This window comes from Hesperophylax consimilis, chromosome 7 (assembly GCF_061612785.1).
Source record: "Hesperophylax consimilis isolate HC1 chromosome 7, BYU_Hcon_1.0, whole genome shotgun sequence".
NCBI classification, from domain to species: Eukaryota; Metazoa; Arthropoda; class Insecta; order Trichoptera; family Limnephilidae; genus Hesperophylax; species Hesperophylax consimilis.
Genome location: NC_142842.1, coordinates 12,063,923 through 12,085,832, shown reverse-complemented (window position 1 = coordinate 12,085,832; position 21,910 = coordinate 12,063,923). Strand labels below are relative to the sequence as shown.

The window sequence follows — 21,910 nt, the reverse complement described above, 5'->3', positions numbered from 1 at the left end:
AATAACGCTACGCGTCTGTATTCAAGAATATCTATGGAATGTAGAGGTGCATTATCTAAGTCGATTGGATCTGTCATCTTGTTCGTTCATAATTTATTGCGTTTCTAAATAATTTATTAAAAATATTTTAGTTTGGACGGTTAATATTTTGAGGTGACTAATAGTTTTTAATTATATTTCTTCAATATATAAAGTGTTATTTCTTTATAATACTCCGAAAAAAGTACATTTTACACAGCTTTGAAATAATGGTCAGCGATTTTTACATATTTTTGACGTTTTCAGAAAATGTATATTTAGAAACGCAAATATTTACGTATAACAATACAATACGATAGTGAATTTCATAATCTTTCCAAAACATCTTTTAGAATGAGGCTACGTTTCCCAAAACGTGAGTTATGAAGCTTTTAACAAAACTCGTAAATATCACAAAAATTTTCACGTTTTGACAGATCGCAAAGGAACACAAAGTTAATAATAGTACCTACTTTATTATAAACCATATATTTTATGTAACATTTTATCGTTTCAGATAAGGAATTATACAATATGAGCAAACATCACTATCTCAATGATAATTCTTTTTTTTCAACTTTCTTCAGGCCGGTAGGTACCGTAATATTGAAAAAATGCGAATAAGAAAGTACAAATAAATGCGACGATTTCGCATTTGACGTTTGAAATGGTCACCATCTTGAAACGGAATGCACAAACAATTTTATAGACTAACGAAATGCACAACGGTCCAGTTAAAACAATCAATTAATCTCACCTTCCCGTTTCCTTGACAGAGAAAAACATGGGTCCCAACTCAGCCAGCCAGTGCCCATCCACAGCCGTGACACACTGCATGTACTCCTTAGCGGTCATCACCAGCTCGTGGTAGACCACATAGTCAGGACTCGAGCCCAATCCGAATAGGGCTGACGTCGGGTGGAGATGGCATGGCATTCCTGTTCTGCAGTTCACATACTCTCCAATGCCCTTGAGGCGGGCGGCTTGGTGGAAGTAAGCTGTCAAGGAGAAACCATAGATAATTTAAGGAAATGGAGTTCTAAAAACAAATTTTTAATCCGTGGAGAGCCAGATCAGAATACACCCGATTGCCGGATGAAAATACACGCAGCCGTGCAAAAATTACCTTGGTGAGTTTTGCTCAAACGCTTGATTAAAAACTTTTTTCAATTGTTTTCTATTTACCAGATAACATATCTTATTATTAAAATATATTTTATGTTTTTATAGTAACATGTTTCCTCAGAATTAAATAAAATATTAAAAAAACAAAAAGAAGCAACCGTCAAAAAAAAAAATTGGATTATTATTTCAAGGAGATGGTGGAAAGGAAGGTGAAGAAGTACTTGACTACACAAAACTGGTCACCAAACACGGCGAAAGCCAATTCAAACAACATTTCGATTCTGAACAGTAGTCTTTCACCAGGGCGATAACGAAAGTATCATCCAATCTGGGTTATAAATTATAGAAGGATAATTTCATCCCTGGAAAGACATAATGGGGTTATTTAAGTTAAGTTTCTAAAACTAGTTATTATGATCAAAGTGCTTACGGGAGCAGGGCTGGCCCTGAGCCAAATGGCGCCAGGCTCTAGTAAAAACCTTAAGGTTGCTGTGTCGGTGTTAGGTATTATCAGTGCCTTGGCCAGTCAGCGCCCGGAGCGGACTACTCCAATAGTGCGTGCACGGGGCCAGCCCTGTACGGGCGGTATGCAACTCAGTATCAATAATAATATGTTGTAGTGTCTAACCTGAACAAATACACTTTCTGATGACATCCCAGTCAGTTCCGCAGGAAACCAACGGCATTTTATGTTGCATGAGAATGTCCTTCAGCTGTTGTCTTACTTCTCGTACCTTCCTCATTGCCTTGGCGTGAATGAAGTGGTCCGTGCACCAATGCGAGGAATAGCTGAAAATAAACAAATTATGTTAAGATTAAATTACAAAAGATTAAGATTTAAATACAAAAATATTATACGATTCTTCCACCAAACTTAGTTGTAATGATAAACTTACTTGTTCTGTTTCCACTGATTGTAGACATGTAGCAAAGTCAGATGATCTGATTCTGGAACCTGAAACTTCTCACGAACGCCATCTGCTTCCTCTTCACGCCCTTTGGGGCGGTAGAATATGGAAGGCACAGAGAGCATCGATACTAAAAACAAAGAATATATTTAGGAGAGGTGTACAAAGAAAGGAAAAATAGAAAATAATTGAAAAACATTGACATCACATAAAAATAATTATAAATATACATAGTTTCAATTCCAAAAGAGAAATGTTAAATATGATGATCTCCAAAAATAAAAATATCAATATCCAGATATTCAATATCTTAACCCTCCCACACCGGAGGGGTAAAATACTTCCCCCAAACGAAAGTTAAGTGTGATATCTAAGATGTTTTTTACATCACATGCTCTAAAATCTATTTGGTAAATTATACCATTACTATTTCTAAGGCTAGCTTTAGACTTGTAAGTTTTTTCGTAAATTTACGACTTCTAGCCAATGGGCATATTGGATTTTCAAAATGCAATATGGGCATTCGCTAGAAGTCGTAAATTTACGAAAAAACTTACGAGTCTAAAGCTAGCCTTATGTAAAACCTCCCCTCTCTATTAGCATTTTGCCTTAAGTAATGACTGACTGCCGGTCGAAGATAGGTAGGTAGTAAGTAAATGGAAAGGGCAAAAGGAATATTAACCCAGCGATTTAAACTGACAACAGCATCTGAATTAAATTTGGTCCTAAACTTGTTGATGTATTAAAAATTTATTTATTTAGTACAATTTTTTTTACAAACTTTTTAAAAATTAAAAAAAAATCTTAAGATGGATACATTCTACTATTTATGTAAAAATAATCAGATATAATAAGAGCCATAAATTATAGCAACCCGGAGGGAAGGGGTTCTAAGATAGCGGCTCTAAATGGTGGCGGCTCGGAGGGAATGGGTTAAGAGACATGATAGCTCCACGATATATGGGGGACTCTAGTGACCCAGGTGATACATGATTTTTACCTTCAGGTACATAAAGGTTGACAAAACAGGAAACCTGTTTGTGCACTTCACTAAAATATTGCGAACGGTTAGTATTATGAAATATGCATAGATTTTGCTGTTGGGAATTAATATTTCAGCTCGCAACTTCCTTTCCACCATGAGCTGTAGAACCTTAAAAATACATACAACTGTTAAATAATTAGACAAGATTTAATTGCTCCATAAGAAAAAAATAGTATTGAAACTAATGATTTTACATAATTTCATAGACTTTGAATAATTTTGTGTTTATTCGAGATGGTTTTATGATGTGTGTGAATGGAAAATATAATTACCAATGATAAGTATGTCAGAACTGCAGCCCATGTTGGCTGCAGCTATCAGCATGTGACACTGCGGAGGGTCCAGAGGAAATTCAGCCATCTGCCTGCCCATCGGAGTGAGGGATCCAGTGTGGTCCAAGGCTCCCAGAATCCAGAGCTGGTACATTGAGTTGAGCAAGGTATCCTGAACAAGAGACAAAAATCCAATTAAAGACTTGCAGAGTTGAAAATACATCATCATAACTATGGAGAGAGACCAGCATATTACTTAGTCATGTCAAAGAGCTTCTCTTACACTACCTGATATTGTATATCGCCATTACATTTGATCGAAATGAAAATTTCATAATGGTGATGAAACACGGTTCTGTATTTGAAATTTGCATCCAATCGGTCTGACTTTTGGATCTGAAAACCCACCCACATCGCTTTTCTTGTGTTCTTCTTTATTCTACATACATAGTTTAGGGCCGGGGGATTTAGACCGCGGCTCTTTGCATAGGCGTTTGCGGCTCTTCAGACATCAAATTCAATAATTTCACTGCCGAGCTGGTGAGTAAAATTTTCTTTGACTCGAACAGCATAAGTGTTGCTAAATCAACTCTTTTAGAGCAAATTTTTTCAGGTATTTATTTTATGCACTACTCAGAACTTTACTCATTCAAGTAAAAGTTTCTGTAGAAGTTTTTTTTTATTTCCTACCATTTTTCTCAGAAATTCTCTAGCTATCCCTCCCCCCGCTACATGGCTCTCTGATATCGTTGTTATCCCATTTCCTTCACAATTTGGCTCTATATTTATAAGTGTATATTTTCCAATGTTATATAAGTTTTGGCTAAACTTGGATAAAATGGCTTTAGGATGAAGCAATCTGGCCATAATCTCAGTGGCTTTCGACAGATAGAATTTTTGTGTGATGACCACATAAAAAAAGAGTTCAGTGTGCCTTGGATGACAGGAATTTGATGAAAGTCTCATTTTAAAAATAATAGGTAATTAAAATGATTTCCCAATCAAAACATGGTGCGTAAATAATTGTGTTTACAAGAAAGAAGAATTTAGAGTAAAATTCCTGATAGTGTTTGGCTGAGAAAACAAAAAAGGCGGATGTTTAGGTACTCCCAATGTCAACAAAAGCAAGTGCGTAATAAGAAGAAAAAAACAGCGTCACCAATAGTTAATTAGGATTATATTACTGTACACATTTACTCTCGCCATAAAATCCAATGGGTTGAGTAATCAGAAGATTAAATTTGGAAAAAGGTAAATAGTGAATGCCCGAAATGATAATAGATTCAGGCCAAATATTATGTTTCCATTATGTCAATAATATTTCGGATTAGAAGCTGTTAGATAATGTCCAGAGAAGGCAAAACTGTTTAAACATAATAATAAAACATTCACACAATTTTGAAAGAAACATATTTTTTTTATATGTAATTGCATTTTGAAATTTTGTTTATACACATATTCTGATCATAATATTTTCATAGAGATTAACTGAAGTCCCCGGCGTTGCCCGGGCTATACACAAGTTTTTTGAAATCAGACATAGACCTCTTGTTTTGAAGGTCAAGTGTGCAAAATTTCATAAACCTTAGAATAAAACTATAGATTTGTTAAATCAAGTCCAAGCCACCCGCTCAAAATCCACATCCTCGATATCTGCCTGCCACAGACACTCTTCTTTACATAAATAGACGTGTGAAAATCAATACATCTGCGTGCAAAAGCCAGAGAGGAACAAGAATAAGTCATGAAAACACAAAAAATGTCAAAGGGGTACTGGAAACTCGTTTAGCGTGTCTCCCAATTATGCGAAAGAGCACTTTCCATCGAAATACTAGTAGAATAAGGAAGGCGTTCTCGCCTGATGTTATGTTTTAAAAATTGCGTAGGAACTGTTAAGACGGAGTATCTATCAAATGAATTGTCCGTTTTCAAAAATGTCAAAGGATTTGATCAGAAATTTAGGGGCTCTAGAATAGAGGTGACTACCAAAATCAACTTAAAGAGAGTTAAATTTAGAATCCAAGGAATCATTTTTTTTCTTCATTTGTTTATTTATTGTTCTTCATGTCAGCGCATATTGAAAAATGTGAAACCAACAAGAGTTATAAAAAATAGTTGGGTTAGGTTAGATTAGGCATACACATAATTCTGATTTTGTATGGAGGATATGTTCCAAATATGTACCGAATAACATAATGAAGTACATAATGTATGGAAAAATTGATATTCTTGAACAATAATTGGGTAGTGCAAGGGTTCCCAATCAGTCTACCAAATTTGGTGAATCTCAATAATTACGATTGCGAAAATTAAATATAATTATCTGAAATTTAAAACCGTGGATGAAAAAATTAACATCCTGATCATAGTACAAAATTGGTTTTGCTGGATTTGTTAATATTTGTTTGTTAAAAATCTTTCAAAGTTTCGGAAAGTTTTATTATTAGTACAACTATATTATATAAATGTCACCTGTGACAGGAAAAAACATGCTTTTTTAAAAACTACGCCATCTGTTGGACAAACACGCTTTTTTTTAAAACAGCGCCATCTGTTGGACTTAAAAGCAACACGCATTGTTGTTTCTCTATCTGCACAGATAGACTGAGCCACAGCAAGGAGTGACGGGTACATCTAGTATGTCAATAAAGTGGTTAAATGTTCAACGTAAACTGAAAAAATTCTTAAGGGATACTTTTTAAAAGTCAATCACTATGAAAATTAAAATAAAAAGTACCTTCTACCCTCAAAAAGATTGGAAACTTTTGGGTTAGTATATTATGCACACGGTGGGTAAAATCTAGGATTCTAATAAGAATGGATATTGCCATTACACTTTGTTTACCGCGTTATTTAAAAATTATGTAAAAAGATACACTGTAAAAACATTTCTTCATAATATTATTTTTAACCTGTGGTGGAGGGTCCATAAAGTGAAACTGCAACAGGTCCTTGACCCCCAGACTCTTGAGCAGCAGCACCGTGTTGGCCAGGTTGGTCCTCTGGATCTCTGGAACTGTGGTGACGAGGAGCTCGTCTTTGTACTGCCTCTCCGTGTAAAGTCGGAAGGCTTGACCTGGCCCGGTACGACCTGCACGACCGGATCTCTGGTTGGCATTGGCTTGGCTAATGGGGTAGATCTGAAAAAGGTAAGGTTGAAGAAGAATGGGTTAAAAAAAATAGGAATTGGGCGCACCCCTCAATAGTATTGACACAATAGTAATAGTTGATACCAACTGCCATCCTGCAGGGGGACTTCTTTCGGGCTTTGCCGAAGTGTGTAGAGGTCCGTTGTCTTTGAACGTACATCAGATGCATAAGAATGTGTACAATAATTTACTTATCGTGTGTAAAACATCGTTATTTTTTAATTTGGATAATTCTTTGTCAAACTGTACGATTTCAATGTGCAAAATTGGATCAAAACTCGATATTTTATGATTTTAAATATCCAATCTGATGATTCCAAAGTGCAAAATATGATAAAATTCTTAGCCCTATTGGAAAATAAATGTTCAATAGGACAATTCCACAGTGCAAAATTTCGTAAAAATTTGTCCGTTTGGACATTTCTTTGTCCAATCGGACCGTTTCGATGTTCAAAATGACGTCAAATTTTTCCATTATGACAGTGCCTTTGAGATAATTTTTTCACGAAAACGGCACTGTAGAAATAATCCCATAACTATAAAATTATGAAAAAATTTTGAAATTATGTTTTTATGGATATTTTTGGAGCATTATGGATATTACATTAAATTAAGAGAAATTATGAAAATATTTGAAATGACATAAAATAGAAATACAAAATGTGCATTTACAATTGTCTTAATTTAAAAATGTTTTGCACTAACCTGTAACGCATCCATACCAATTCTTGGATTATATACTTTGAGTTTGCAAAAACCGGAGTCAATCACAAATATTATTCCATCAACAGTAAGAGACGTTTCTGAAAACAAAGATATAAAACTATAATTATTACATAGAGGTCAAAAAATAATACAAACGAAAAATGCATTTATTTCTTAAAGAGGCAAACTGAGGAAGATGTTTACTGACTGCTCGGTAAGGGATAAGCAGGATGAAGGGCTGTGGACTGGAAGCGAATGGAGTGGGAAAAAAGGCAGTGGAGAGCATTTGTGGAGGATGCCAAATCCCAACCTGGTATGTAGCCTGGTGCTAGAAAAAACACCATTAGGTGTTAGATATTATCAGCGCCTTGGCTCTTTGACTCCTTGGCCCCTTGGCAACCCGTTAACCTCGGAACGAACTGCTTCAATTTTTTTATTTTTTTTTATGTGACACCTCACAAGAGCGTCCCTGCCTGTGCAGTGTACAGACAGGGGAACTATGTCACCACCCGGTTGGGCGGCGGATTATAGGAGGGAGGAAAAACAGATGCCGGTAGCTCGTTCCACATACGAGCCGACTTACACAAAAACGAGTCGTAAAAACGGCCCGTTCTCATGAAGCCAACGTCAACCGTGAACGGGTGTTCAGCTCGTGTCCGTCGAGTTTCGCGCACGTGCACCGGTGCATCAGGAATCAATGCTGCTAGCTCCTTGGAGCAGGCTCCATTGAAATACCTGTAGAACAGACACAGCATGCCTACATTGCGTCTATGCATTAGAGAAGGCAATCGGTCTGTTAACAACGGATTGTCAATCAGACGGATCGCTCTCCTTTGCACAGATTCAAGCAGGTTTATTAAGTATTTTGGGGCACCAGCCCAAAGGTGGCTCCCAAATTCAATAGTTGGGCGGACTTGAGACTTGTACAGGGTCAGCAGCTGGTCACTGTTGAAGAATCTCCTAGCCCTGTACAAGACGCCCAACTTCTTGGAGGCCTGATTTACTCGGGCTTCTATGGATCTCCGATACTTGAGCCGGTCTGATATAGTAACTCCAAGCATTTCAATGGATTCTTTATTGGGGAGAGTGCTCCCATCAAATTGCACCAGACAGTCATTGATCTCCCTCTTTGCCGAAATCAGACACGCTTGGGTTTTTGAGACGTTAAAACTGACCAAGTTGGCCTTACCCCAGGCACGAACCATCTCCAGGTGGTGGTCAATTTTTTGCTTCAAAACTTCCCGAGCTGTTCGGACATCATGGGTGGAAGGGGGCCTCTCAAAAAGATAACCCTCGTGAACGGTGCTGTCATCAGCGTAGCAGTGAATTGGTGCACATTCAACGAGATCGTTGATGTGCAATAAAAACAGCTTCGGAGACACCACAGATCCTTGTGGCACCCCCGCATTGATTTGGTGGGGTGAGGAAGAAGAGCCGTCAACCACGGTTTGAATTGTTCTTCCCCTCAGAAAGTCCGCAATCCAACTATGCAGGGTTGGGTGGATCCCATACGATGGTAACTTCCCGATAAGCGCCCGGTGCCAGACTCTGTCAAAGGCTTTGGAGATATCCAACCCAACGGTTTGAGTTTCACCAAAACGCTCCATGTACCGCCCCCAAATATGCGTCACATATCCGAGTAGATTGCCACACGATTGGTTTCGACAAAATCCATATTGCCGATCGCTCAGGATATTGTTATTCTCGAGATATGTGAGCAATTTGTTGTTAACCACCCTTTCTAATACCTTCGAGAGTATGGAAGTGATGGCTATGGGGCGGTAGTTAGAAGGGTCGGAGCGGTCCCCCTTTTTTGGGATTGGGTGGACGATTGCCTTTTTCCAAAGATCTGGCACCTTTCCACCCTTGAGAGAGAGCCTAAATAATTTCGCGAGCACTGGAGTTATTTCTGCAGAACACCTCTTCAGGACCAGGGCAGGTATTCCGTCCGACCCACTGGCTTTGTCGACTTTCAGCTCGTTCAAGACTCGGAGAACCTCTCTGTTCCGGATCTTCGGTTCCTCCATTTGAAAACCGCAGTGCGGAATGGAAGGGGGAGTCTCTCCGTTATCTTGAAGAGTTGAGTTTTCCGCGAAAATTTTGCCTAATAATTCAGCTTTCTCGCGGGCCGAGTTAGCCAGCCGACCATCAGGCTTGGTCAGAGGTGGGAAAGTGGTTCTGCAGAAATTTCTTCCGATCGAGCTAGCGAGTGACCAGAAACCACGGTTACCAGTGGGGCAGCACTTGCTTCTGCACAAGACCGTCTTGGATACAGCATTGTAATGATGATAAACAAGATTTTACATACAACATGTATGTACCATACATAATAAATCATAATTTTCTTCCATTAGTTTGGGATTTTACAAACTCCACTACATTTGATGAACAAGAAACCGACAATCAGAGGCAATTTTTTTTTTTTAGATATGATTGAACACTCCTTCAATTTGTAAAAAGTTGGTCGCCACGGGGTTACTATCAGCTGTTTATTGTTTTTTTTAAATACGTCAAAGCGGAGACCGTTCCAAAAGTTTTTTTCCTCTCTAGTTGCCGAAAAAGGGGAAAAAATATTTGTCGAATCTACATATAAGATGTATGAAGAGTTACCAGTTTCCGTACACCGTGTATAGAAAGAGGAGCCAACATTACTGATTTTATGATAATGAAAGCTTTACCTGCAATATTTGTGGCCACAACACATTTCCTAATGCCATCTGGAGATTTCTGGAAGATCTTAGCCTGGAGATCGGAAGGAAGTTGCGAATAGATTGGTAAGATGGACAGTGGCGGGGCATTATCAATCTCTGCTAATCTCTCGGTTAAAACCTGTAATTAAAAGAATGGATAATTTGGTTAAGCCCTAGAGCAATTTTGGGAGATATTCCTCCGGTAAATATACAGAAAATAGGGTCACGGTTAATATGCACTTTCAATTTTATTATTAATTAATTATTACACTTTATTTTCTGTATATTTGCCATTTCTCCTAACATCAAACACCTGTAGAGTCTTTTTGGGAGATATTTCTCCGTGCCTGAAACGCCTGATATCATAAAAATCTTGCACTATTTTCATGGTTACCGAAATAGTTGTTTCTCATTGTTATCTACATAACTGACATAAAGCATTTTTAAAACAAAATGTGTCAAATAGTGATTTGTTTTTGGGGTATTATGCCGAGTTGCGCTACATCGTGTCCATCATCAGGGCAGATGTGTAATGATTACAAATCTGCCCTGACGTTGGACACTGCAATGCTGTCCGAAACATTGGCTAAAGAAGGAGGTAGCGCAACATGGCATAATACCCCAAAAACAAATCACTATAATACTATTGGCCTTGAAAATCTCAAATCATACCAAAATGTGTCTGTTAATCGTGTTCCCCTTATATGTGTATTTACGTTTAGTTAAATTACATTTCGTTCTTCAAAGTGGAAGATACTTCCAGTATCGTCCCGGTAAGAGACCACAATTCAGAAATGAAAAGTAGCTTGAAAAGGATAACATCTGATTAGTTGGCACTTACCAACCTATCAATTATTATCGTTATTATTTACTTTGTTATGGCAGCGGTACATACCTCCAAGAGTTGGCAACTGTAGTATCTAATACTATAGTTAACAATTAAAGTTTTTTTTTTTTTTCTTCGCAACATTCTCCAAAACGGCAATGCAATGACTCTCGGGTAGTTGGAACTCTTGTGCTGAATCATACAAAAAATCCAGAAAAAAATGATATCTGAAAGATTTTCATAAAGTGTAATTCTCAGATTCTTGCAAGTTTATTTTTCAACTTAAAACAAGATTAAATACTTGAGATACTAGATAATATTGTTAACATTGAACAGGAGCTACTGTGAAGTTGTGATAATTTAAATTATAAATAAATTCATAAAATTTCACCAAAATTAACAGGTTTATTGCTAAAATAAAATTCTATCTCCGATAGCACGACTGCACAGAATGTCACGTGATTTTAAGAGAATTTAGTGTAAATATAATCAGCAAACAGTGTTGCGTTTGCAAAAGCGGATAAGAGATGGCGCTAACCTGACGGTCACGACAATGTCGTGAAAATATCGCATGGCGGCGGTTTTTACCGGATTTTTAGTTTCATAATTAACTTAACTGCCATTTTAAAAATGTTTAGTTAGTAAATTACGATAACACTTTTAAACAGTGAGGAAAAACAGGGAGGCTTCAAACAAACAAGCTTTTTTCAATAATAAAAAAAGAAAGATTTTTAAAAAGAAAAAATAAAGTTTCAGGGGCATTTGTACTTGGAACTATGATGGATGTGGATTTCACGTACCAAGTAGGTTAGGTACCAATATACTACCGTGGTAAGTAAAAACACAGTGTCTTCCTTGAAACTCTGAAGGAAGACAATGTGTTTTTACCTACCACGGCAGTATAGCACTGCAAGATTAGACACTAACGGAATTACACCTATTGGAATAAATAACACGCGTCAAAAATGTAATCGAACTTTTTTTTGCATAAAGTTTGAAATTTATTTAACACACTGTAAAATATAAACCTATTAAAAATAGATATTTTGACATATGTTAGGTAGGCGACACATTAAGCTATACGAATCATGGCTTGGTCTATTTTAGCACATCGCTCCTCATACACTACCAATGGGAATGTATGGCGAGCGATACGCTGAAATAGGCCAAGCCACGGAAATATAGCGGGCTTATAGCGTGGTCTGTCACAGGCATCGATGTAATGAATGTATGTGTAATTCTCTGGAAGTGTAATTTCGTCCGTGTGTCAGGAATTGTATTGTTGGGTATGTAAAAGCCACGCCTGTTTAATTTCGTTCTGTCACATGGGAAGAGAGTTGGGAGGTACCACACTATTTAGATTTGGCCACCGAACAGAGCCTTTTTTATGTGAATATCGTCTAAGAGTCCCAACTGCCCAAAGCCAGTTGAACTCTGGCTTCCCGTTTTGAGGAATGTTGTTAGGCAGAGGGAGGTGGGGAACGGAATAGAGATGGGAAAGTTGATGATTAGGGAGAACCCACCTATTCAGATCTGGTCACCAAGCATAACTATCTTAGCTAAAGGCACTAAAAAAATGATTTGATTCTTAATGGTAGTAGCTACCTACCTACAACTCTAGTTGAACCACAAAACTAATTTTTTTAATGGAAAACCGCAGAACAATAATAACGTTTTTAATAGCTATAATACCTACCATAATAAATATCCGACCGATTGTATTATTTTGTGAATGGAGGAAAATTGCGTACATGTCCGCGTGATTTCTACCAATGCATTATCATCGACCACGAGTCTATTTGCAGAGTCTCAGCTCGATCGGATGTAGAGAAGTGGGTTAATTTCCGCTTCCAAAATTTGCATTCATTATTTCACGAAAACTAAAGTGAAATTCAAATAGACGTATTTAAAAAACCTTATATCTTCGCAAGCTTTAATATTAAAAAAAAACAATAATTTGCGAAAATAACGTTGACTATATTAAAAAAATATTTTAAGTTTATTACTAATGGTATTCATTTGAAAGACAAATTTATGATCGTTTCTCTAATTATTTTTATATGTAAATATTTTACAACTGGGTTTTCCAATAAGAGGTGTTATTTTGATATTCAATCGTAAAAGATCAATGGTTTCGTTGCTTGTGTGGCACATAGCGCCGTCTTGTTGAAAGTAAACGTTGTCCAGATCAATACCATCCAATTCCGGCCATAAAAAATCATTAATTATCTCTCGACAGCGCAATCCATTCACCGTAACTGTTGCTCCAGCCTCATTTTCGAAAAAGTAAGGTCCAATGACTCCGCCGGACCATAAACCGCACCAAACAGTCACACTTTGAGGATAGAGAGGCTTTTCAACAATAACTCTTGGGTTTTACGAGCCCCAGATGCGACAATTTTGCTTGTTGACGAAGCCACCGAAGTGGAAAGTGGCTCGAAGTGGGCCTCATCACTCAAGATGATTTGCATTTGATTCACTCAAGTGAATTTTAATAATTCCAATGCGTCGTTGAAGCGTGTATCGTTCCATTTTTATTAATGGCGTAGTTTCTACTTGTCAAATGTCAAAAAATGACAGCTTCAAAAGTAACAACTAACGAAATAGCGGGCTATTCAAAATAACATAATATGTATAACATTCCGTGGTTTTTCACGAGTATGCGCTCGTTTGAATAATAATTACGTAAAATTGAATATAGCAATCGAGATTTTAAATTATCATAAATAAGAGAATTAGGTTGTGAGATTAGGCAGACGTTTTGGCAAATATCCAAATGTCATAATACCGGTTTAATAAAATTTAATGAAAAGCAGATTTGCAAGATATGTTTGTAGTTAACCAATAAACTTAATTCTGCAACAAAATCTGGATTGAAGGTTCCAAAAGTAGTTTCACTACCCGGTTTTGGCCGTAATTTGGATTTGGGTAAATTTATCTTAAAAAGACAAACAATAAAAATAACCCGACAATATTTAGTCTCTTAGGTAGGTACTACCGTCATCATCGCTTGTGCGATGATGGAGAACTTAAGCAGCGGAATTGTACCCACTACGCCAGGGAACCCGAGAAATTTGTCAACCGTTATCGGGCATTTTCACCAATGTTTGTAGGTACACGTTTTTATCTTTTTAATGCTTTCCATTTCGTTTCTTTTAGTTTTATTTTTAAGTTTTCACCAATACCAGATATCTAGAATTTTTAGAATAATATATAATCATCCTATGTAAAATGTCAACTTGAGTACAATTCTCCTGTCTGGAACCCACATTATAACATACATGTACAAGCTGTTGAAGAATACAAAACCAATTCTTACGTTTTATAAATTTTAAAAAGGGTATTCCAACAATTATGTTTAACTACTCGTACGTGCTCAAATTGTCAGACAGAAGAATTTTCACTGACTTGGTATTTCTATATAAAATTCTAAATGATTTAGTTAATAGTCCGGTATTGCTAGAATTGGTAAGCTTTCGGATTCCACAACGTAATACTAGAAGTCAGGATTTATTTCAGTGCAGAAATTCTGGGACCAACTACCATATGCATTCCTCTTTGCCCGGAATACTAATGGAGGAAAACAATTATACCAAGTCAGTGGACATCTTCAATTTATGTTTAAACAAATATAAAATGTTGTTAACGAAGCAATTCAGTTATGTACAATAAATAATTTATATTTCTTAATATTCTCATGTAAAAGCCCAGAAAAAGGGCGTTAATAAAAAAATCATTGCCTCAAATACGAATGGAGGATGAAAATGTGTATAATTTAGTGAACATCTTCAATTTATTAGTTTAAAAATGCAAAATATTTTGCTGAGGCAGTTCAGTAAAAAAATTATTATAAAAGCCCCTAACGGCGTTAAAAAAACATAAATAATCATATGGTCACGGAACGTAACTAACGGATTCAATACCAAAAATGATAAACGTGATTTTTTTTTTCATTTTACGTAATAACTGTAAATTTTCCAAAAATATATTAGGCAAAATGCACAGCTAAAAATAATTGCACAGAAAAAATCTTAATACCAGAGCTCATCGTTTGAAAGTTTTACAGCTTAACAGATTTTAGTACAGTTACTAGCGCAAACCAATAAAAATCACGGGATATTAAACTGTCGGTTTGTGAAGGTGAAAGTATTTAAAAATATATATCTGCGCCTTTCAACATAAGAAAATTATCTTTCAAATGTTAGTAAACTTATCTATCTAACTACGTCGGCGAACATTTGAACAAAAGAAATACACATTTCAAATAAAGAAAAAAATTCTAATTAAAATTTAGATTTTTTTTAAAATTAAAATTAATTTTATTAATTATTTTAAATTTAGTAAAATAATTTTGGTAGCTATTTTTTCGCTTGTAAAATAGTTATATGTACTATTATAGTTTGTCTGAACAATCAGTTCCAATTTTGAAAGTGACTCATAAATTTGAGTTAAGCTTTCACTTAAAGGCGTATACCTGCGACACCGTGTGTACTCGGTTGCAGATACGGTAACCAGGCTATTATGTTCCACTAGCGATAATCGGTGCGCACTGCGGGTGGACCGGATTTTGTAGTTTCCGTTCGTTCGGCGTTAGAGCGTTGGAGACCAAATCGGACTAATTGGACATACAAAAGTGGAACCTATTTTTTCGCTTCATATCTCTTCTAAATATAATACTCGCCGCGATTCACTCGCGAATGTAACGAATGGTATAGCTCGCAGATGAGTACGCGGCTTTACGGGACAGGACACAATCACGCACTCACCAATGTACCGAAATTAGAGTGTTTTTAATAAAAGTAATGGATAAGTAGGTATCTATACTTACTCGTCATTATGCATTTTGCAATATTTTAGGCTGAATAACACCTGCCGCGTGCTCGGCCGAGTCACTCGCTTTGTTACTCGGCTTTGTTAAGTCAATTCACTGAGATCAGTTTAAAGTGCTGTTAATATGTTTTACAACAAACTTCAAACACTCCTAAAAAAAATTGTTTTTTTTTTCTTTCACTGACAGACTCGGCTGAAGAAGGGGGTACTTACTCGACCGAGTCATTGGGCCTTGATTCTATCCAATGTCTCTCGAATTCTATTCACTCGCCCGCTACTAGGTCGAGTACTGACTGTGTCACATAAGCAGAGCACTCGGCCGAATGCACTGTCTCGTCCGAGCACTGCGCAGGTGTAACACAGGTGTGCGACTTTTTTTTTCTTTGAAATAAGAGGTAATTCCCATATATTTTTAGTTGCTGAATTCGGGAAATTTATCAAAAAAATTCCATCACGTAAGGTTTTTCAGCAAAACGCAAAATACTGTGCGATTGCGGATCTTAACGCGCAAAACGGGGTTTATTGCCGAAATACATATTTTTTTTATTAATTTCAACTTATTATAAGATAACCTTATGTTTTATAGACTGAAACAAAACATTAGGGAAATCATGACGATAAAATTAGTAAGCGTTGAAATTGGAGAGAGCCTCGAAATCACAGCGATGACTGCCGCTTGTTCGTGCAATGTGCAAGGGTATAGTACCAAAAATAAATAAGTAAAAAAAAACAAATTTGGTACCCAAACATGGATTCGGCACTCCGCCCAATCCCCCACGGACCTTGCATTCCTATACCACAAGCACCCCAAAGCCTAGACGATTTGCCATCATCAGAAAGTGAATGAGAAGAAAGTTCTAGTGAGTTTCAAGTAGGCGAATCCAGTGGACCTCAACAATTTTCTGAAGCTGAATTAAATGAAAAGAAAAAGCACAAAACGAAGCTTCGAAACTAAAAAAAATATTTTATGAAGTAGTGTGAGGCGGGTTTTGCCTATATTTTAATTTCCACTTTGCGGAAAATCCTTATGTGATGGGTCGAAATGGATGGCATTCTCGAATTCGGAATACCGAAATTCATATAATTCACCCATTACCATTTAAAGAAAATATTTTAAAATGTCAATTTGCAGACCTGTGTAATTCAGGCATTACATTAAGAAAGTTTACAACTAACTAATAATAAGTTCTAAATTCAAACAGAATCCTTAAAGTTTTTAGAAAATAATTAAATAGCCGGGAAATCATTCCAAAAATAACATTGCTCAAATATTTACTATTCAAAATGATTTGAAGTTCGTTGGTTAGCTAAATTTAGCTCGCTATATCTGCTGACCACGCAAGAACTGACACTAAATATAGCCGCAATATAAAATTAGAACTTTCAAAATCGCATTTCAGAGACAAAGCTTGACACGGATAACTGTGAAGTCGGTGGCGTGGTCAACGTAGATTTAAAAAAAATGTTAATACAGCACAAGAGTCCCGACTGCTTCCAACTGTCCAAAGCCAGTGGGTCTGTGACATCCTCAATTGGGGTATTTTGTGAGACTGGAGGGAGTGGGGTGAGAAAGGAGAAATAATTGGAAGTACCTGACTATGCAGGTCTGATCTCTAAACACGGCTAAATCCATTTCGTTTCGATTCTGAATAGCGGTCTTTCACCAGGGTTATACTATGTATATACCACATTTTTTCATTTTAATAAAAGACGTTTTTCATTTTAATAAAATTTTGAAATCTTTTCTTTGATCAGGGATCAGTGTTATTGTGAAGGTCTGAGATTTAATAAAGACGATGCACGAGTTACCCAATAAATTTTTTTAGTTGGCATAAAGTCAGGCATATTGTGTTGTTGGGCAAAGTACAGACTCATTGTATCGGTGGTTGTAAGTAAAAGTATCGTAAACTTCGTACGATGAAAGAGCGAGGTAAATGAACCTTGACAAAATACAGGCACATGCAATAACATATACCGAACAGGTTAACTTTCATTTCAGGTGAATACAAAAGACTTCAATACGATAACACGGGTGAATACTAAGGTTTAACCATAGAATAAAGAAGAAAACTAGAAGTGTCTGTCTCTCACACTTGCCTGAAATTGTATATCGCCATCCCATTTGAATTTCGTAATCATGATTTCGTCTGGAAATATAGGCCCCGTTTAGGTCATTTATATAAATTTATCACGATACACACCTACAGGGGGCTTCTTGTGTTATTCTTTATTCAATGGGTTTTACACACTAATTTGTGTAGTCGCTACTGCATATAATAACCTATAATAAGCCATTTTCTAAAACTTCCGGTAATTGTTTGGTTTCGGTTGCCTCCTTATTGTACCTTTTAACATGTCTGCAAAGAAGATTCTCATTTCTGAGCGCAAACTGTCTCATTTTTTATATTATGTTTTTAGTTTTAATATTCTTGTTTTATCCTGCCCTGCTCTTATTGTTATTCTAATTTTTGTCATCATTTTGTATAAACAGTGTATTTAGTGTTATAATATTAGATCTGTATTGGGTAAGGGGTAAGGCACAATGTAGGAACAATTTTAAGAACATGACAAAAAAATTTACATTAGCTCCGGACATACCCCACACCATGAATCCGGGCACCCCTGCTAAGCCACCAAACGAAACAAACCACTTGGAGTGACCAATGGCACGGGTGCTGGTTATCCAATAAATGGTTCCCGGGGCGGCGATACTCATGCCCGCCACCCAAAATTTATTTTTATCAGGAATAACTTATTAATTGATGAAGTGTTAATAATGAATAAACTCAGTAATAATAAAATGTCGATGGTTTGTATAGCGCCGTTTTTGTTAGAAATCACCAAAAGAGTGCTGATTAAATGTAATAATAATTGTTTATATGTAATATGGTAGAATGGGATTGCACTATCCTGTCAGTCCTGCTGGTTTAAAAACTTTAAATAAATACAAAAATAAAATTACACAAATGTTGGCCAGTTCTCCGTTTAAGGCGATGCACTACGTAGTGTAATATTTTAAATCAAGCCGCCATAAATAACACCCCTTACGTAGATGACGATAAGGTTTAAATTCCCACTTAACACGATCCGCCTGTTTTGATTTATGCGAGAAAAAAAATGGCCAAAAAGTGCCTTTTATTTTATTTTGTGGATGTTCAGGCATAAATATTTAATTTTTTTCCCATCATTTTATAAATAACTTAATTTGCCACATTATACAATAAAATCGTAACCGAAAATGGGTTCGTAAGTAGGAGATTTTGAACTTTAAAGCAGTTTTCATAGGTCTTATAAATTATTTTTTTCTGGGCTTATAAAAAGACTTATCTAAAAAATACTCGATTATTTCAAAGGCCAAGATGTGTTCTACTCGCAGTATTTAATTAAAGCATCTGAAACATTTCTCGGCGACCAAATTTTCAAACCAAAAACAAATGATTTTGCATTACTACGTAGTTAGTGCATCGCCTTAACCGCCTGCATAGATATGCAGATAAGTAGGCACCTATGTAGATGTGTATATACCACGGGAATTAAGCAATGATTTACAGATCACGATTTATGATCGCACTTAAAATTGAATATTTGGCAGAGATGCCAGAATGTTTTCTAATATCTACAAATTATTTTCATATTTTTGTATTTACTCGTAATTTTAAGCCATTTATAGGTAGGTATCAACTGTCCATTAGAATATACGAAAAATTAATCAGAATTAAAAATAAAATAAATAAAACGGTTTAAAAGTGAAACCCTGCTAAACAGGTAATAAAGAAAACCATACCTACATGTATAATATCAGATCTCATATTTTACATGACGCAGGTATAAATTATAAAGGCAAATCATCTCTTTTATCGTTTTTGACGCAGGAAGCCAAGCGTGATATTTACGTTATCAATTGGATTCCGCCACAATGTACGAAGACATTTGTTTGAGTTGGGAATTATTTATTATAGCGGACATACTGACATAAATATACTATCCACAATTACAAAAAACATAGGTACCACACCGACATTGATAATTTAATTAGTACAGTGTAGCCCCAAGTCCCAATCCCAATGTAGTCCCCGCAGATTTCAGATCAGATGTTCCTTCCTGTAGGGTCAATATTCGAGCTGACTACAAAGACATGGCACACCATGTCATTCCAGCTAACTTTAATGACGTGTCATGCCATGTCATTCCAGCTAACTTCAATGACATGTTATGCCATGCCCACCGCTCTCGTAGCCTTCTGAAGTGACCCTACCCTTTTTACCTGATGAAAAATAGTTCCTACACGGATAAAAAAATTCGAACACGTGTTGCGACATCGTGATAATGTATTCAACATAACTTATATTATTATAAATACATTACCTTTTACGTCTACGTTTTATATACTAGTAATCATCATGAGCAGGGCCACTTAACTGAAGACAGTTGTTTCAGTTATGTGGCCCACAATGAAGAATAACAGTACTTGAATAGAACTTTAACAGAACATGAACATTAAAATATAGGATAGACAGTAATAATATGAGGTATAAGTACCTACTTATAAAAAGACGCGAAGAAGAAACTTGTGACGTCAATAGGGAACCAAAGAAAATAATATTAATCTACAAAGTCCACAGATTTTAGAAATTGGACATTCATAAAGCTGGTACGGCTTCGTTGGGTAGGATTGTAACAAGGAAGGATGATAGCCGACCACCAAAGGGACTTCTTTAGAAGATGAAGTCTGGAGGGTGAACAATTATTGCTAGATGGCCTAAATCAAGGTGGAATACCTAAATAGGATAGTTTGGGGGCGAACACCGCATCGCTGGGAATAAGGAACTGAAGGAAGACAACAGGAGAGAGGCAGTATCAGTACTTCTTTCTGGAACAGTACGAAACGGTAACAAAACAAACCTACACGAAAACATAGAACTAATCAGAATAAAATATTTATCCCGTAAAGAAGACGTTCTGAGACTGGATCTTTGGTACCAATAGAAGGAATGATGACCCGCCAGAAGTGCTGGAGGAGCATTTGGGCAGAATGCTGGAAAAATGTCGTTCATGTCAAAGATAAGATCAAGTATTTTATCAATAAGAAGAATCTCTTTTAGACTGGCCTGGTAATTCACCCGTTCATAACCATATAAAGCAAAAACCTACCATAAAACTTATTATGTGGGCGGACTAAATGTATGTTTCCCATGAGTTTTAGTTCAAATGAATCAATATTACACACACAACTAAAGCACTGATTCTACCCTCGGGGTTATTGACTCGTACAGTATCTAGACTCTTAGGTCTTATGTCAACACTTCAGCGCAGAGTGCAAATTTAATCTAGGGTCTAGAATGCAATTTAATAATTCTAAATGCACTGGTTCATAAAATTAATTAATAACATTAAATAAACATCTCTTGACGACTAATTTAACAACTTACTCCTTATCTTTTATAGTTCCAATTTCCAAAAAATGTCTACCTACAATTATTTATATCTAGATGAATGGAATGAAAAAAAAAACGAATAATACATGGTGGTCCGGGGGTAAAGTGGACAAACTTCGGGAGGTGATTCTACATTATGGTAGAAGTAAAAATGATAAATAACTTTGTCGATATTGTTATTTTTGCAAAAAAAAATATTTTTCCCAACAAACAATTCAACTTGCATAGCCTGAAAACTACCTTAAAACTTTAGAATTTCGATAAAAGTTATATGTCTTTTTTACTTGTAGTATTATGTAGAATCACTTCCCGAAGTTAGAGCATTTCACCCCCGGACGTCTTGTATGATAAACGATATTGATTACAAAGCGTAAATTTAACTTGTAAAAAAAAATCGTGCATTATAAAGGGTTTTCCAATAAGAGGTGTTATTTTGAATAGCCCGCTATTTCGGTAGATGTTACTTTTGAAGCTGTCATTTTTGACATTTGACAAGTAGAAACTACGCCATTAATAAAAATGGAACGATACACGCTTCAACAACGCATTGAAATCATTAAAATTCACTATAAAAATGGTGAAAATTTGGCAGAGACGGTTCGTAAAACTCGAACATTTTTGGGTCCTCGTGAAGCACCTTGTCGGACCGCAATACAGAAATTGGTGGAAAAATTCGAGCTGTTGGGACAACTTAGTGATGTGAAGAATAAAACCCGTGCACGTCGCTCAAGAACAGCCGAGAATATTCCTACTGTAGCCGAAAGTGTTGAAGAAAACCCAGGTTTGTCCATTCATCGTCGTTCTTTGGAATTAGGCATTCCACAAACGTCATTACACCGTATTTTCCATAAAGATTTGTGTCTTAAGGCTTATAAAGTTCAGTTAACACAAGAACTCAAGGCGGCCG

At 36.3% G+C, this 21,910-nt stretch overlaps 1 protein-coding gene across 4 annotated transcripts in view; it reads right to left on the bottom strand.

Moving 5' to 3' along the window:
- Nucleotides 1-21,910, bottom strand: part of Prp16 (ATP-dependent RNA helicase l(1)G0007) — a 204,964-nt gene that overhangs the window by 2,574 nt on the left and 180,480 nt on the right. For all 4 annotated transcript variants that reach the window (XM_089633211.1, XM_089633213.1, XM_089633214.1 and 1 more), the window contains 7 exons: nucleotides 9,901-10,051; nucleotides 7,223-7,320; nucleotides 6,281-6,508; nucleotides 3,369-3,540; nucleotides 2,040-2,181; nucleotides 1,772-1,932; nucleotides 776-1,016 (listed from right to left, as the gene is read on the bottom strand). In XM_089633211.1, the coding sequence (XP_089489337.1) occupies nucleotides 776-1,016; nucleotides 1,772-1,932; nucleotides 2,040-2,181; nucleotides 3,369-3,540; nucleotides 6,281-6,508; nucleotides 7,223-7,320; nucleotides 9,901-10,051 (1,193 nt within the window). The remainder of the gene's footprint in view (nucleotides 1-775; nucleotides 1,017-1,771; nucleotides 1,933-2,039; nucleotides 2,182-3,368; nucleotides 3,541-6,280; nucleotides 6,509-7,222; nucleotides 7,321-9,900; nucleotides 10,052-21,910) is intronic.